Raw genomic sequence first — 18,739 nt, forward strand, 5'->3', positions numbered from 1 at the left:
TTGTTTCCAACTTTTTTCTATCATAAATAGCACAACAAAATTTTAAGATGTATGTCTTATGTGTCCAAGATATATCTTGCACGCATCCTTATGAGACAAGAGCCCATGAAGAGAAATTGACCAGAAGGTTAACACGCATTTTCAAGTCTTTTGACCCATTCTGTCAAAGGCCAGAGACTCCCAAGTTCGCACCTACTCTGCTTTTATTGCAGATATTTCTAGGTACTTAGTTTAGCATTATTCCAGGAATAGGAACTATCATTTGGATAGAAGATAATTCCATAGGCTGTCCTAAGCTTAGATGGTATTTATAACATCACTAGACATGACTTATTATAGTAGTAGAAAGCTTTGGAGTCCAAAGGGCCTAAGGTCTTCACCTTGTCTTTTTGGTGACCCTGGATACGATCACTTAGTATCTCCGGGCTGAGGTTTCCCCTTATAGAATGTTTCCATTCTACCTTCTATTTTGAGGATTAAATGAGATGCTATAGGTAAAGTGTCTAGCACATGGATCCATCCCTCCAACCTTTTTTCTCTCCTTCCCATTTTAGAAACACAGATGGCGAGCCCCACATCTCCATAAGCTCTAGAGATTTGAGTTCTGTTGTAATCTAGGAAAACCGCATTTGTCTAAACCAAACAATGTGACAGGATATAGTCTGAAAACCTGTTCTGTTTGGCAGGCATAGTATTTAAAAACATTTTTAAATTGGTTGCCAAAATTTGAAAATCTAGAGATTTTACATAAAAATAAAAATTCTCCTCTGCTAAGAAACTCAGAAGGTGTAGCAACACTGGGCCCTCCTCTTGTCCTGACAAAACTGGAGTACTCTGGTCATGACATCATCCCCATTCCCCATTAAACTTCACCCTGCTTACCTCATTCAAGCTGCCTATCTGGCCTATGTAGTGTTTGAGTTTGAATCCCTGGTCAGGTCCATCAGGTGTTTTCCTTAGGGTTCTACAGTAGATCACCAAATCCTCAAGTTGACAAAAAAGAGGAGAGGATGTCTGGGTTAATCAAGGAGTTGAAAGTAGCAGAAAATCTGTTCCTATGGCTTCTCTCTTAAAGGTTTTTGGACCCAGCTATCTAGGGACTTAAGGGACCAAGGATGGGCAGGAGGATATAAGGTAGGATTCAGCCATGCACATAAAAAACCTCTAAAGAAACCTTTAGAAACCTCTAAAGTTAGAACACAAACTCAACATCCCCTTCATGCAAGCCATGTGTAATTCTACTGATAACTCTGATTGATGAGAAGGAATATGAGGGACGAGAGTGGAATAGCCATGACCATAGAGGTAGAAATTGCTGATGTTTAACCCTGGTTCTACCTCTTTCTTGCTCTGTCTACTTTAATATAAATCTCAGGTTTCTCATCTACAAAAGGATGATTGGGAGGATGAATTGATATAATAAAGTACCTATTTGCTGGATGAATGAATAAGAAAATCTTTCTATCTGGGATGCTCATCCCTCACTCATCCCCTTACTTTTAGATCGTAGCCCAACTATCATGCTACTCTGAACTTTTCTAGAAGCTCCTCTTCTCCCCACCTAGATGAATCCTGTTCTCAAAATACCATAGACCTGTCCTTCACAACATGGATCACAACTATATTTTTACAATGTAGAGTCATCTGTCCCAGGGTTCAGAACTGGAACCTCACATTGCAAAAGGAGAGAAGGAGGGAATGTGGTTATGGTTGAATAGTATATTCTCCCTACTGACAGCCCGAGGTCTCCGCGGGAATATCCAGTCTTGAGGCCCTCACCCCACGTCCTTTTCTTACCAGAAAATGCACTTCTTTTATTCCATGAGAACACTGAAGTGAGGGTAAGAGCTATGCTTTATAACACTGTAGCGGGATCCCTGGGTGGTGCAGCGGTTTGGCGCCTGCCTTTGGCCCAGGGCGTGATCCTGGAGACCCAGGATCGAGTCCCACGTCGGGCTCCCGGTGCATGGAGCCTGCTTCTCCCTCTGCCTATGACTCTGCCTTTCTGTCTCTCTCTGTGTGACTATCATGAATAATTAAATAAAAAAAAATAACACTGTAGCTTGTTCATTCTCCTGGACTAGTACAGTGTTCAGAGTACAGACTGTGGAGATAATTAGCCTGGAATCATGTTCCAGCTCTTCCAATTATTAGCATAAGACTTCTGATGAGTTATTCATTTCACCTTCCTTAATTTGTCTTACCTGTCATATTGCATTGGCCAGACTCCTCACTATCAAGTTGCATGCTGGCTGGGATGATACTTAATGTCTCCAGTCCATAGTTTTCTCATCTAGAAGTGGGAATTCTCAACAAATCTATCTCCCAAAGTTGGAATATGAGTTTGTTAGATTAAATGATGTAAGGCTTTCAAAATACTTAGCATGGTGCCTGTCACACACAAAGTATTCCACTAACACTAAAGGCCACTGTAGGGGGAGCCAATTATGAGAATACAGTCCTTTGCGGTCCTCAGAGGTGTCTAGTTGTTCTGTCTGACTCCCAGTTGGCCCTACTTCCTGCCTCCTTATTATTAAACCTGGTAACCTATCATATTTCCCTGAACAGGTACCTGTACAAACTCCGTGATCTTCACTTGGATTGTGACAATTACACAGAGGCTGCCTACACACTTCTTCTCCACACCTGGCTTCTCAAGGTACTGCCATTCCAGTGGAGGTGATTTGTGCTAGGATATCTATGGGGGCCTCATAGCAAGTTTAAGAACTAAGAAAGAAAGACAGAAAGGAAACAAAGAGAGAAAGAGAAGTTGAAAGTGAGGAAGAAAGAGAAAAACAGAAAGGAAGGGAAAAGATGGGTAAGGCAAGGCAAAAGAATTAGCCAATAAATTTTGTTTTGCTGTGTCCCCAAACTCGACATGGCCAGTTACTGTTCTGCAGTGCTTTGTCTGGTCATATAAGATTTCAAGTGACTTTCATATTTAGCAACAATGACAACCATCTCAGATATGTTTTATAGTTTTATATAACATCCAAACATCAACTATAAATCATTAGCATGTCCAATTAGCTGTTTTCCTTCTCTTGAAAATAGTGTTGTAGCTGGCCAACATCTAAAGGATTTCCTTTGGCCTTTGAAAAGCTAGGACCATGTCTTATAGGGATTTAGAGAAAATCCCTACAAACCACACATATGAGCCAAGAGAGAGTCAAATAAGCACAACTTGGCAAAAATCAGGAGGCATTTCCCAAATGGAAACTGCAGACCAGCATCTCTCTGACTGACCACTCACCTCCAGAGTGATGGGCAAGCTGGCAGAAGTATTTGCAGGGCTTCCTCTTGCTTCTCATCAGTAAGGAAGACGCCTACTTTTGGCTGCCTCTCAGCCCCCAGGTGACTGTGTCTGTGTTTTTTCTCCTCAGTGGTCAGATGAGCAGTGCGCATCACAGGTCATGCAGACAGGCCAGCAGCACCCCCAGACTCACCGACAGCTGAAGGAGACGCTCTATGAGATCATCATAGGCTACTTTGACAAAGGAAAGGTAATTTGTCCATGTCCTTCCTCTCTCTGTGGGGACTTTAGCTATGGGGAAGGATAGTTCCTTCTCGACCTTGTCTGCGAAGGACATCCATCTACAGGCCTGGTCAGCCCTTCTTCCCAATTCTAAGTCTGATTACTTCTCTCCACATTCTCCACCTTCTCACCACTTTTGTTCAAGGCCTTGTCATTGTTCACTTGGATACTCAACGGGTTCTAAGCAATCTGCCTGCTTCTTCTATTGCCTTCATCGGATCATCCTTCAAACAGGAAATGGGGATCACAAAACATACATTGGATCTCATCATTCTCCTTATAGTCATCTCCATGGCTTCCCCATCCCACTAGAATGATTATACAATCCTGCTTATGACCTGCGTGGCCCCACATGAGCTGTCCTCATTTCATGCCTGCAAGATCCCACACATCATGCCAAGCTCCTTTCCATATCAGGGTCTTTGTACTTGCTTTTCCCACCTTAGAACATTTTTCCTCCATGGCTTTCCTGGCAGACTCCTTCTCACGGCTCATAGCTTTGCTTAGATGTCATGTCCTCAAAGACACCTTCCCTTACCAACTTAGACAAAACAGCATTTTAGAATATGAACACAGAGACTTGTCTTGTTCACTGCTGAATGCCCAATGGCTAGCACAGAGCCTCTGATGCCATCACTGATCTTTAAACAATAAGGACACAAAATGTTTGGTTGGGTTTGCTCAGAAGATTAGCCAGACCAACTGCTTCCCATCTTCCATTCTCCAGTGGAGCTTTAGGAAGCACCAACCCAAATGCAGCATTCATCCTGTAGGAGATGCAGCATGTGGGCTAACTGCTCAGGCCCTGGAGCCAGCTTGGCTTCAAACCTTGCTCCTCTCCCACCTACCATTCCCTTGGCCTCTTAGAGACTTCAATTCCAACCCAAAATAGTGATACTGATAGTACATATTAACTAGTTGTATTATGAAAATCAGGTGAGAGAGTGCATGTGACACACCTAGCATAGGGTCTGGTACATAGTCCTATCTTCTTTTTTTTTTTAGTCCTATCTTCTTAAATGTTAGCTCTCCTCTTTACTGTATTCTGCCTTCAAGGCCCCAGTTAATTGGTCACCCTCCATCAAAACTTTCTTGAGTCCTTCAGCTTACCTACAGCCCTGCTTCTCCTCTGAATTACAAGGTCTCTTACAGTTTATAAGGACAAAATTTAATGGACTTAATTTTGGTCTGTTCTGTCACTGCAGTTCATTGTATCTGTCTTGGCCCGATCTCCCCACCTTCCCTGGAAAGACAAAATGAGGTAATGTCTGTGGAAGGGCTTATAAATTCCCAGGAGTTGAGCAGTTGGAGAACACTGTTTTTATAATTTACAATTATAAGCCTCTTGAGGGCAGAAAGTCCGCCATTGCTGGAACCTCCTGCCCTGCTAGAATCAAGTCAGAGCTTCCTATTTGTTTACAGCTGATTCAGTCTGTAACTGTGAAAGCCCCAAAAGGACATGTTGAGTTTTGTCCTCTATAAAGTATCCAGTTCAACTCACCTTGTGCTGAGTATAGAAGAAAAAAGGCATCATCCCTCATCTCAGGGAGCTTATCATCTAACTGGCAAAACAGACATCCCAATCATGATCTCTTTTGCATATTACCCTTTGGTGTTGTACAATAATAGAGAATGGGGGATGTAGTGCCAAGGTTTGGGAGCAGAGAGGAGAGAACAGATGAGTACAGCTCACTCTGATAGCCACTGCTGTGGAAGGTTCCAGAATGAAGCCCAAACACATTAGCATCCCTTTACCTTCGTTTTGCCACACTTCCCCTCATGGAGATTTATTGCTCCAGGCACACACAATAGCTTTCTACTCTGAAAGTCCACCTATCAATACTTGGTGGACTCCTCTACGTCCCTCAAAACCCAACTCTTACATCTATTTATGTGTATGCTTTATCCACTTATGTTTCATGAAAGAAGAGACTGTGTCTTATCCATATTTATATCTGTTCCATCACCATATACCTTACCATGCCTAGAAACCAGCAGGTGCCCAATAGTTAATGTATGAAATTCAGAGGGATCAGTGATTGTCAGAGGTCCCAGTGACCATACGCATACTCAGGAGGAAATCCTAGGTATGTGACTCACTCCCTGGCCCCTTAGTGGTCTCTAAACACATGGGAAGAGCATTTCTGGCATATTATGGTAGGAAATTGGCAAATACTTACACATGAGCCAAACAGTCCTCTGACCCAGCTCAGGGACTTTACCACCATCTTCTTGCCAGGCTGAAGAGAAAGAAAGGCCCAGTCCAGTCTGGCCTGTGGACTTGGTTCCTCCTGGCACATAAAGCATTTTTATGCTGCTCACTAAGTTGTCCACGGGTTTACAGCCATGGCTCCTCCACTCGGCACTTGCTTTTATTTATTTTTATGCTTGGATGCAGAGAGAGCATTTTTGCTACAAAGCACACACTACATTTTGGCAACCTCCCCTCTTTCCTTCCCCACCTCCCCTAGCTTCTCCATTTAGATGCATTTTCCATTTTAAACTGAATATGAAATGTGATGGGTGTCCCTTGAGATTGCCAGATCTCTAGCCCACTCTGCATCTCCCCCGCCTCTCTGCAAAAGCTTCCAACCCCCTTTAGTCCAAGATGGAAGTTTGATCTATTGGATTCAGCCTAAGACAAAGCAGAGAAAAAGGGAAATCCCCTATAACCAAGGTTTATTTTCTCAGAATTTTTTTTTCAAATGAAAAAGATCTATTTACAAAATTTCTTTATTTTTATTTTTAGAGAGGGAGTAAGGGGCAGAGTGGGAGGGAGAGAAATAATTTTAAGCAGGCTTCATGTCCAGTGTGGAACCTGATGTGGGGCTCAATCTCACAACCCTAAGATCATGACTAGAGCCGAAATCAATAGTTGGACATTTAACCGATTGAGCCACCTGGTGCCCCTTACAAAAACTTCTAACTACTCTTTTCATTCTCTAGTACCAGCTCCATCTCCACCTCTACGCAGCCCCCTCCCCGCTCATATACTCCAAATAACCCCATTACGAAGAAGAGACAGGTGTCTCTTTCAGCTGTGCAAGATAAATATGGCCTAGAGACCTTCTGTACAACATTAGGCCTATAGTCGACAATTACCAGGTCACACCCAGGTGTGCATTCTAACCCAGCTTTTGGTTGGGCATGTGACCTGGGACAATGTCTCTGCCTAGCTGAACCCCCATTTCTTACCTGCGAAATGCAAATGTTACTAGTCACCTCCCAGAGTAGTTGTGGAGACCCAGAAAGCATGCAAATAAAGCATTTAGCTTAGTCTCTGGCTGCTCCATTATTTGTCACAGAACTAGAATGAGGGGCAGAGGAAGGGTCCTGCTCCCGGAGACGTACCCGGCTCCCTGTACATGGGGCCGGGCCTGGGTCTGAGTAAGGCTTGCAGTGCAGTCCCAGGAGGCAAGCTCCAGCTAGCCCCTTTCTCAGCGAGGGTTCTACAAGCCCGGGGGAGCCCCCTAAACTTTGTGCTCTTGACCTTCCTGTAGATGTGGGAAGAGGCCATCAGTCTGTGCAAGGAGCTGGCGGACCAATACGAGATGGAGATCTTTGACTATGAGCTCCTGAGCCAGAACCTGGTAAGTCTGGGTGCCCGGGACCTCGGCTCCTCAGAGAGGCTGGGGACGAGGGAGCGGGAGGCCAGGTGGGGTCAGGACAACAAAAAAAGGCTGGGAGTGGGGCCTGAGCTGAGTGAGGCTGCTGAAAGCTTTCCTTCCAGTTGGCAATATTTTCAGAGGGAGGTATTCTGGGAAAAGTCATCAGCGACAGTTTCCCGGATGGAGTGGTAAGTTCCTGCTTGGCACGGGGGCTGCTGCTGCTATTGCACACTCAATAAACACTGTGCTACATTTGCAGTAAAATCCCCACAAATCACTAAGCCAATTAAATAAAAACGCAAATTTGTGCTTTCTGATTAACAGATAAATCACATTAAAATGCTCCCCGTCTGGCCATTCCCCATTAGCTCCTTGGTGCTGGTGATTTGGTGGGGGTATGTGGAAAGCGAGGTAAGCCAGCCTAGCCTGCTTATGCTGCAGATGCCAGGGCTTGGCAGGGAGGTGGCCTCTGCAGGGAAAATGCAGAACATTTTGGCTGCTCCTACCACTCACACACCTCCCACATATTTCCTCGCCACCTCAGAGCCAGGGCCTGCCGCCCCATCTTAGCCTGTTTTGACAGGCCAGTCCAGCTGTGTCCAGGAGACTCTAAAATGAGAGTCAGAATGTGGAGAGATGATTTATTGCTTCTTTGGGGGTGGGGTGGGTATTGAGTACAGTTTTCTTGTTAAAAAACAGCTGAGCTGTTTGCTGTTTGTACTGTGTGTAGGATACAATGCGAACACACATGTAATCACACCAAGAAACACTTACATTTATCCCATACATACATCCATACAGATTTTTGCAGACATAGAAACACATGCCTTCTAAACATGTGTATTTATGTGCTTGCACACATACACACACGGAGTACACATTCATGCACACATATGCACACATGCGCTACACACTTGTATATACATGTACATACACAGAGTATACATTCATTTGTACACTTGCAGACACACATCCCATACACATTTGTGCACACGCATATGCACATACGCACAGTACACATTTATTTACAGACATGCACATATACATGCAGTTTCATGCAATGCTGACGTATGTGTACATCCACGCTCCAAGCCTACATTGCATAGACTTCTGTCCACCCACATTTATCTCCCATGTTGTATCAAATTTAAGATGCCATCCTGTGAGATGTAGCATTTTTTTTTATGTCTCCTGTCATGATTTCTGCCTGGCTAATAGCAATTGTAAGATGCTATCAGGTATAAAGTAGGATGTAAACACTTTTCAGAGATGTTAAAATATGAAAAACACACACCTCTTGGAATTGATGAAATATGTTAAGTGCACATACGCAGGAAGACTTCTATATCCAGAGATATTTATGCATCCATAGAGCCTCATAAACACATGCCTGGTGCGCATGGAGGAGGGAGCAGTGTGGTAAGCCAGAGTGAGGTAGTGGGGGGCTATGGACAGCTGGCTGGATTCAGCTCCATACTTACTAGCTGCATTATGAGACACCATTTCTTTATTTGCAAAACAGAGATACGAGGGATGCCTGGGTGGCTCAGTGGTTAAGTGTCTACCTTTGGCTCAGGGCATGACCCTGAGGTCCCAGGATCAAGTCCCACATCAGGCTCCCTGCATGGATCCTGCTTCTCCCTCTGCCTATGTCTCTGCCTCTCTCTCTCTCTCTCTCTCTCTCTCTCTCTCTCTCCCTCCCTCTCTCTCTCTCTCTCTGTGTGTGTGTGTGTCTCTCTCATGAATGAATAAATAAAATCTTTAAAAAAAAAGACTATTATCTCTAAAAAAACAGAGATACGATCCTTGTGAGTTGTTACGAGGAGGATGCAAGTAAGCGAGCTGGTACAGGTAGAGTGATCAACATGGAACCTGGTATGGGTAAATACAGCTATTGCTATTACAATTATAGACATATCCACAGATATGCAAATATATGCACTAGGCATCTTGGTTCTGGTATAATGATCATGTCTCAAGTTTGGCCTCTCTGGGTTAGATGTGCCTTTGATACACATTTATGTTGTTATAAGCTATGAGTTTTCTCCTTTCAGATCCAGCAGGCAAAATTCTATGAAAACATCATGAAAATCCTCAGGCCTAAGCCAGACTATTTTGCTGTTGGATACTACGGCCAGGGATTTCCCTCCTTTCTGCGGGTGAGTATGCTGGTGACTGAGACCCAGGCCAGAGGCCTGGGGCCTCTCAGCTGTCACTTTGTGCTTCAAGGAGCCGCTTATACTCAGACTCTGTGTTCTCCTCCTTCCAACTGCTGCCCTCACTGCCAGCATAAGCCCAGTGCCTCTATCATTACCACCTTCAGCCACCCCATGTTTCTCTAGATATACAGAAACCAGAGCTACTCTGTGAGGTACTAGCTCCCCATCCCTTGAGTGAGGCATTCAAGGGGAACTGGATGCCTTCTGCTACCCAGCAGGCATAGCAGAGCACTAGTTCTCAGACCCTTTGGGCTCAGGAATCTCTTTTCTCTCTGAAAAATTATTGAGGTCCTCAATGAACTTTTGTATTTATAGACTCTGTCTATATCTACCATATTCAACATTAAAACTAAGAAAATTTAAAAATATCAGTTTATCTAAAAATAACAATAATTAACCTGTCATATGTTAACACAACTTTCATCTTTATGAAAAATAGTTATATTCTCTAATAAAAATGTGTGCAGTGAGACTATTTCATATTTCTGCAAATCTCTATAATGTTTAGATTAAGAGAAGATAACTAGTGTCTTATACCTGTTTCCACAATCTGTTGTGACACCACACAGCATGCAGTTTCTGGAACTTAAGGATACACATTCCAGGATCCTATTCCCATAGATCGCATTTCAGCAAGTCTGGAGCTAGGCTTGGGGATCTGAAATTTTAGAATTCTCCTAGGCCCTTCTGACAATCCCCCAGATTTGGAAGTACTGATACAGCGAGCTGACAGACGTGGGTTTGGACTGAAGAACTTATAGGCCATTAGAAGTGGCACAGATGGTACAGATATGGTCTAGAACATGGATTCTCAACTTTAGCTCTTTTTGACATTTTAGATCAGGTTATTCTTCATTATGACAACTGTCCTCTGCATTGAAGGGCATTTAGTAGTATCCTGGGCCTCTACACACTGAGTTCTAGTACCTCTCTCTCTCCCAAGTTGTGCCAACCAAAAATATTTCCTGACATTGCCAGTGTCCCTTAGGAAACAAATCAACCCCCATTTGAAAACCGCTTATTGAGAGGAGGCTAACTCAGTCAAAGAAGGATAAAGTGTATATTTCTGTGGAGCTAGAGCCAGGAGCCAAGTGATGAAGGACCCGAATGCTGATACCTTCCATCCTACAGGCCCAGCCCACATGGCCCATGAAAAGCAGGAGGGACATTTTGTGATTATGTAAACAGAAGACAGGTATGACACACTGAGAGCCAAGTGATGAATAATTCTGAAAGCTGTACACAGAAGAGTTTGAAGAAGTTCTCAACATCCATGATACCCTCTCCTTTTAGAATCTATCTTTTTAAAGAAGTGGTGTGCCTAGGTAGGTTGGTGAGCTGAGCTTCTCCTTTCTGTGGTGAGGAAGCAGAAAGGAGGGAGATCTATAAGAGGTCACCATAGCTCTACACTCATGTCATAAGCCTCCCAGCTTTGCTTGTATCACGTTCTCCAGGCCTAGGCTCTGAGATCTCTGTTGGGTGTCATTTCTCTGCAGAACAAGGTGTTTATCTACCGAGGGAAGGAGTATGAGCGGAGAGAAGATTTCCAGATGCAGCTGATGAGCCAGTTCCCCAATGCAGAGAAGATGAACACAACCTCTGCCCCCGGGGAGGACGTGAAGAATGCCCCAGGCCAGTGTATCCTTGGAGAATGGCCCAGCCAAGGGGCCGGGCAGAGGCAGCTCTCCTGGGACGTTAGCCCATAGAGCCCCACCTAAGAGCTTAGAGCTGCTGCCAGAATCATGGCAGTAGTGCCAATTTTAGTGTCCAATGTGGGATCCAAAAATCCATCTCGGGAAATTCTAAACATTCCATTCATTGAGCAATTCACTCATTCATTCATTCTCATAATGAATACTGTCAAGCCCTGAGTCTGTGCCAATCATTGTGTAAGGTGCTAAAGATCACACTCACAAAGTGGTCCTACCTTTAGGGAGCTTATAGTCTAACAAGTAAAAGAGGCACTGAACAACTAATTGCACCATTAAGTATGTGTTTATAAAAACTGGGTTAAAGCCAAGAGGAACCCATGCAGGACATTGTGATCTGTGATTGGGAAGGCAGAGAAGGCTTCCTTGAGGAAGGTAATGTTTAAGTTTAGCAACTAGCCAAAGGTTAATAGGAGGCAAGGAGAATGGCCTAGATAGAGGAAAGGACCATCATATGCCCAGGCCTCAAGTGGAAGGAGCACAGCAGGTTCCAAAAACTGAAATAGTGCCACAGTGCTCTTACAATAAGATCAAAACTCCTGAGTGAGGCCAGGATCATGTCCACCATCTGATCCCTGCCTGTTTCCCTAATGTCATTGCCCCTTCCTCATGATTCTTCCTTCCCTCTCTCATGCCCCTCTGGCCACAGTGGCCTCATTTCTGTTGCCTAAAAACATCTAGTTGGTTCCCTCTTCTTGTCATGCCCTTCCCCTAGCTCCTTTCTCATCCATCAAATCCTAACTTGATGTTACTTCCTTGAAGAGCCTCTCTCTGTCACTTATTTAAAGTAGCCTTTTCTGAAATCTTCATAAGCCTCATATCTCAAACCCTGTCTATTTTCTTTAGAGAATTTATCTCAATCTGTTATCTTTTGTGCTTTTTAAAGATTCACGTAAGCTAGACTGTAAACTCTGGGAGTGCAGAGGCTGCACTGCCTTGTTCGCTGCAGTAACTTCCCCACCTGCGGCCTTGCCCCTGCACAAAGCTGACTCTGAGAAACTACCTGTTGATTAATAGAAAACAGAAAGAAGAGAGAAAGAAGAGAGAGATAGACAAATAGAGACAAGAAGGAGGGCAGGATGAAGGGAGGGAGTCAGTTCACTGGAGTCCACAGAGGAGGACACAAGAGATACGAGATGATGCCAGTGAGATTGGGTAGGTGATGGCGTTCCTAAGGGTCAGGAGTGGACACTGGGCCCAAAGCAGGACTCCTGGTGTCAGAGAGCATATAAATCCAAGGACTAGGCAGACAGCTGAGTAGAGATGCACTCATCCACCTTGGCTCCCTGCACTGCACCCTGTAGCACAGATTAAGTTACAGTCTTTAAAACAGGGTTGACAGGTTGCATGGCTGGTCTGCTAAGTCTGCTGAACCTTAATCCAAATATTTTTCCCTTGGGTGATAAATATTCATCTGTAACCTTTTCACAATGCTCACCTGCCCTTCATGCCTGCTCTACCATGGTATTTGCGAGAGGAAATGCAACTAGTCCTGGGGCTGACTGGTTACAGATGTGACTTTGATTACAGACAAGACAGGAGATTAGCACTAAGGCCCTTCTTAAGTGGACTCCTGGTGTAGAATAGTTCTCTGGCTCTGTAGCTTAGGGCAGAGGGGGAGCATGTGCTATGAAGAAATCCTATGATATGTGGGCCTGATTCAGTGCCAGGAATCAAGTGGAAAAGGGAAAAGGGCTGACATTTCCTAAATGTCCCCTTCATGCCATGCATGAGACTGAGTGCTTTGTAAATATTATTTCTTTAACTCTCATAAAACTCTATAAGATGAGCATTATTTTTGTCCTATTTCATAGAGAAGGACTGTGTAGTGCGAAGTGGTAAAGTAGTTTTCCTAAGATTACAAACCTAGTTAGTGATAGAGGTGAGATTCGAACTCCAAGATCTCTCACAAAGTCTGTATTCTTTCTATAATGCCATTACTTTCATCAAGATTAATGAAGATAATGTTCTTTATTAACTATTTACCATGCACCATGCATTGTTTCATTTTATTCTTATAGTAATCCTATGAGCTGGGGATTATTACTCTGTATTTTGCAAATAAGAAAACTAAGGCTCAAAAAACATAAGCAGCTTACACAAGGTCCTAGGCACTGATGGAGTAGGATTTGAACTCAGGCCTGCTTATTGCCAAAATCTGAGCTTGTAATGTTCTGTTCTCTCACCTTCTCTAGTGGAGCTAACAAGTAGCTTAAAAGGCTGACACATTTCATGTCTTCTTATTTAAGTATCATGTGAGGGAAGACATCTGAAACAAAGGTCTTTTAGTTGACTGTCTTCTATCTCCCACCTTCCCCCTGCCTAGACCTCAGGGTCACAATTCCATGCACATATTCAACATGTGGTGAGGCACTAGCCATGCATCCTCCTGGACATGATTTGAGGGCTCTGGTGTCACTGGCTTCCCCAGGACAGGTTTGGATTCTCCTCTTGGACCAAGGCCAATTGCTAAGATCAGTAGATATGGCCTAGAACATTCTCTAAAACAAGAGCTGGCAAACTTTTCTGTAAAGGACCTGATAGGAAATATTTTAGTTCTTGTGGACTGTGTGGTCTCAATGTCATAACTACTCAACTCTGTTGTTGTAGTGGGAGAACAGCCATGGATATAACACATAAATGGATTAGTGTGGAAACCAAAGTGATTTCCCTCCCAGAGAAGGCTGTTGGCTGTATTGCTTGAGAAAGAAAATAGTTTTCCTGAATATTACAGAAGTTCTTCCCATGAGACCTGGCATTATATTCTCTCTCAATCTCTCCTCTCGCCCCCCCCCCCGAGGGACTCTCATTTAATGTGGAAATATTCTTCAGAGATAAAATAATTAAATCTCTAGCATATTAGTATGGAGTGAGTTTAGTAGAGGGGGACAACTGAATTTAACTTGGAATTATATTTTGGCCATTTCTTCTGTATGAAAGAATCATAACCTCTGCCATCAGAAAGATCACAATGTGGTGGAGGAAAGGGGGACAAGACATGGAGTTAGAGAGATAAGAGTCCTAAGTTCAGGCAAAATGCCATGGATCGTCAGAGGGAGGAAACAACATCCGAGGACTGAGGATAAATTGAATGCTCATGGAGCCTGTGGTATTTGACATTTGCCTCAAGGACTCATGGAGAGAGGAGGTAATATAAGAAAATATTTCAAGCAAAGGGCATAGAAGAATCTTTTGGATAGCCGGAGATAATGGTGGGACATGGGTTGGGGTCATATTAAAGTAGCTTTGAAAGCCAATAAGAAGAGTTTGTGATTCCTTAGTTGACAGAAATTTCAGGTTCAGGAGAGAGTTTTTGGAGTTATGGTGGTCATTGGGTAGAATAAAGGGATGAGAGTACTTGGATACTTAAAGAAGAGAAATGAGCAAAGGAGACATGGTAGGCAGAGGAAGGGAAGCAGGAGCCAGGGAATAGGACCAGTGATGACTAGTTTTGTTTATTTGCATTGCCATGTTATAAGTTTAAAATGCATAAAGGTCTAAAATAGGCAGATAAAGCTCCCATTGTGTGTGCCTGTGGCAGGCATCACTAATCAATCATAGAACTTTTTCCCACTGAGCCTGGACACAGCCTTACAATCCTGCCACAGGCAGTTATTTTCAAGCTTTCAGAACTGGAATGCAAAATGATATCTATCTGCATGCTCTAAAGCAATGCTTTTCAAATTTAAGGATGCATGTGTGTCACCTGAAGATCTTATAAAACTACAGACTCTGATTCAGTAGGTCTGAGGTAGGGCTTGAGACTCACCATCTCTAATAAGCTTTCAGGTGATATGGTGCTGCTGGTCTAAGGACCACACTGATTAGCAGTCTGGGGTCAAAGAACCCTGATCAGGAGGTTAAAAGACCCAAATACATACCTCTGTTCTGTTCTCACAAGCTGTGTGACTTTTCATAAATTTGTCTGGCTTCTTTGACCTTGAAGTCCTCACCTATGAAAGGAGGACCACCTACATTAATAACACTACTCAGTGGAATTGGCGGGATGAAAGGAGACCATGAGGATTTGAGCCCTGCAATTGATTGAGAACTATAAACTCATTAAATTGCATTACTGTTAATATAGAAATGAGGATGATGATGATTAAGGACCACAAACCAACTATTAGCAAGGGCTGAGCCCTGGGATAAGTTGCAAGTGACAGGCAGTTCTGTTAAGGACCATGATGACTACTAACTTGTTATTAGAACCTACTTGGCAGCCAGGAACCTGAAGTCAGACATTCAATAAAATTTGGCCCCAGAAGGGCTGTCCTAGGAGGTCTCACCTGGGACCTGCTATATTTGGAACTGTCTCTGCAGCCGACAACACATTGTGACCCTTAACTGCAAGAATCCCAGACATCCAGTGTTTCACTGTCCAGCCGGTCTTGGATGAACACCCAAGGTTCAAGAATAAGCCAGTGCCTGACCAGATAATAAAGTGAGACACACAGTTCCCTGGAAGGAGGGATGGGGAAGAAAATCCCATGGGGATACTGAGCTGAGCTGGTGGCAAGACAGTCCCTGGTGCCCTTCTAGTTCTTTCTCTGGGTTAGCCAGCCTTCTATCCCTTTTCCTCTTGGGAAAAGAATCACCTGACCCCCATTAGCCATCTAGGCTCTGCTCCTGAAAAGGCTGAAGCCAGAGATGAGAGGGATGAGGCACATCAAATCCTCAGGAAGCAGCAATGACATTCACTGAACTGGAGGGGGAGAGCCTGTCACTCAGGTGACACAGTGGTTCCAAGGAATCCGTAGCAGAATGTGGGCTGGGCAGGCAACAGACAGGGTGGGGACAGAGGGACAGCGGTCATCCTGAGCACATTTTTTCCAAAGGGACATCTTTTCAGCATTTGTTGAAATGTGACAGTGCATTGACAGTAGATGTGCTCTGTCTATCATAAAGGGGCATTAGAGGAAGCAGCATGAAGGCAGGTCTCCCATCTGTTCAGTACCAGATTGCAAGGTCAGTAATGAAGCCGTGAGGCAGGGGGTCTTGGGACACCCCTCCAAGCTGCCCAGTTTACCCTCCTCAGACCAAGGTACCCACTATAGCACCTGGAGTGCCTTAGTAAAAGGTCTCTCTTCTGATAGGACAGTAGGGAGCAAGAGGTTTTTGCGAGAAGAGAGACCTGTCCCCTCAGGGAGAGACAGTCCATCCCGGCAGTCTCACACTAGTGCGGGAAGCTGAGCAGGCCTAGCTCAACTCAGATCTGAGCCTCCCCTCACCCTTAACTATCCAGCTAGCACCGTGCCCTGCTGGCTTCAGTGTTAGAATGTCCCCAGAGATTCAGGAAGAGTGATGTGAGGGGTGGTTGGGATTCCTTAGGAAATCCTTAGAAGATACTCCTGGAACATGAGGCTGGGACTGGAGGCATATCTAGATCCTTCATTGAGTGACGTCACAGAAAATGATGACCCAAGTGTGTATTAATACTAGAGTTCCAACTCCTCAGGTACATGAAGGGGTACTGTGTTCTCATAGGACATGAGACTAGTCCAGCTAGCCTAGCTTCTAAATCACTTTTCGAGGAGCATCTGATTTTAAATGCTACCACAAGGGTACTACCAGGTCTGAAGTTTACCAGAATGAGCCTCCCTGGACAGCACAAGTTCAGCTCAGGTTCTGCGTCCACAGCATGGCATACTACCAGAACCTCCGCCTCTTCCTATCTTGCAGCTTTTATAAATCCAACTACGTACAAAAGTTCCACTACTCCCGGCCTGTGCGCAAAGGGACTGTTGACCCTGAGAATGAGTTTGCTGTGAGTATCCCCTCCACTCTTAGCAGCCTTGATCATTGAAAAGCCGCGGGCCACCTTTCCCAGCCAGAGCAGGTACCTGCCAGTGTCAGGGTGGGAGGGCATTTGATCCAAAGCAGAAAGAAGTAAAAGTAACATCTGTTAATATAATGATGCCCATTCTCCAGTCTTTTCCGCTGGGTTTGTTTTCATTTCTTGAGCCCTGCCATGTTCCAGATACAGTCCAGGCCTTGTGTAAGATGTACCTTTCAGCCGCAGGGCATTTGGACATTTCTAGAAGGTAGGAACCCTCAGTCTAAGCAGGGGTGTTGATGAGGTCAAACCTTCCAGGAAATAGTAATAAGAAGCCACAGTGATTTCAGTTCCAATATCCCCTGTGCACTTCCCAGCTAGGATTTGTCCTATGTTCCCAAGGCTGGCATGAGGAAGTGGCTCAAAGTTTCTCTCAGCCCTTTGCCTTAGACTGTGATTCTTCATGTTTTGGGAGTCATGGGCCCTTTCAGAATGTTCCACTGTAAACCCTCCCCCCAGAAAATGCAGGTAGATGCATTCAATATTGCTAGAAAATCCTGACTATTCAGAGACCCAGATTAAACCCTACTGGGCTAAATCCAGGGAAAACTTTAGCTTCACATCCAGAAAGAATTCTTAAGGGTAAGGTGGAAGTGTGTTTCTAGGTCTTGAAACATTTATTTGTACTCTGGGTAGATGAGAGTTTTGAAGGCCTAGTTGGGTTCTTGCCAAACTTCTCTGATAGCCAGGTTTCATAAGTGTGTTGCTTTCCTGCCCTTGCCACCTTCTGCCCATGGAACAGTCGATGTGGATCGAGAGAACCTCCTTCATAACTGCGTACAAGCTTCCAGGGATCCTGCGCTGGTTTGAAGTGGTTCACATGTCCCAGGTGAGTTTCCAGGCCTTCTGGGCATAGCCAGTCTTAGGAGTTCCTTTAACTGTAAGGTGATGAGCTTTTATTCAAAGCCACGGTGGAAATCCTAGCATTCCAATGCAGGAAGGGACCTGAGGCACCATCCTGATTATCTGCTTTCAGATTTCTCGTTTAAGCATCAGACAAGTTTCCCCCCCCCCGCCCCCCTCCGGCAAATGAAACCTACACAGAATCCTATTATAAGCTGATGAATGAGAGCTTTGGTGGTTAGGTACAGCAGAGAAGCAGAGGGCCTGCAGTACCATGCCCTCAATCATACCCTCATCTCTTCCTATCTCAGCAACTCCTTGGGGCTCCTCTGCAGAACCCCACTGTTAACCCATCTTATAGTTGGATAAACTGAGGCTCAGAGAGAAAAAAAGCACACAGAGGCAAAGCTCTGGCTAGACTGCAATTGTCTGAACTCCCCTTGGGGAGCTAGTATGTCTTTTGCTTCTCAATACACTTGAGGGTCTCCATGTTCCTAAACAGCTAAGGGGCTTGCAGCTCCCAGGATGCAAAGGAAAGGCCAGGGTTTTCATGAGGCAGCTTGAAAAGTGGGGACATATTCAGGGCATCACTCATTTAATAAATATTTAGTGAGTACCCTACACATGTCAAGCACCTAGAGATTTTTCAGTGGAGCATACATTCTAATGGGGAAGACATACTGAAAAGTCAAAGTGAATATAATATGTCATGGTGATGACCAGTATGGGGAAAAATGTAAGAGGTGGTGGCAGAGAGGTGCGATCCTGAATAGGGTGGTCAGAGAAAGCCTCCCTGCCAAAATGGCTTTTTGAGCAAAGCCCTGGTGGAAATGAGGGAGTGGTCCACACCGAGAAGGGCATTCTAGAACAGAGGGAGCGGGAAGTGCACAGGCCCTAGGGACAGAAAATGCTTGTGTCTAATTCAAAGCAAATGAGGCTGAGTAGTAGGAGCCTGATGCCAGATCCTGTAGGACCTTGTAGGCCACCAT

At 44.5% G+C, this 18,739-nt stretch overlaps 1 protein-coding gene across 1 annotated transcript in view; it reads left to right on the forward strand.

The window, feature by feature from the left end:
• Positions 1-18,739, forward strand: part of DOCK2 (dedicator of cytokinesis 2) — a 401,682-nt gene that overhangs the window by 364,185 nt on the left and 18,758 nt on the right. Inside the window, exons 37-44 of the mRNA XM_055325894.1 lie at positions 2,569-2,659; positions 3,384-3,503; positions 7,036-7,125; positions 9,198-9,302; positions 10,859-11,000; positions 15,434-15,515; positions 16,754-16,838; positions 17,650-17,736. Coding sequence (XP_055181869.1) covers positions 2,569-2,659; positions 3,384-3,503; positions 7,036-7,125; positions 9,198-9,302; positions 10,859-11,000; positions 15,434-15,515; positions 16,754-16,838; positions 17,650-17,736 — 802 coding nt within the window. The remainder of the gene's footprint in view (positions 1-2,568; positions 2,660-3,383; positions 3,504-7,035; positions 7,126-9,197; positions 9,303-10,858; positions 11,001-15,433; positions 15,516-16,753; positions 16,839-17,649; positions 17,737-18,739) is intronic.

The sequence above is a fragment of the Nyctereutes procyonoides genome, unplaced genomic scaffold (assembly GCF_905146905.1).
Source record: "Nyctereutes procyonoides isolate TBG_1078 unplaced genomic scaffold, NYPRO_anot_genome, whole genome shotgun sequence".
In the NCBI taxonomy this organism is placed as follows: domain Eukaryota; kingdom Metazoa; phylum Chordata; class Mammalia; order Carnivora; family Canidae; genus Nyctereutes; species Nyctereutes procyonoides.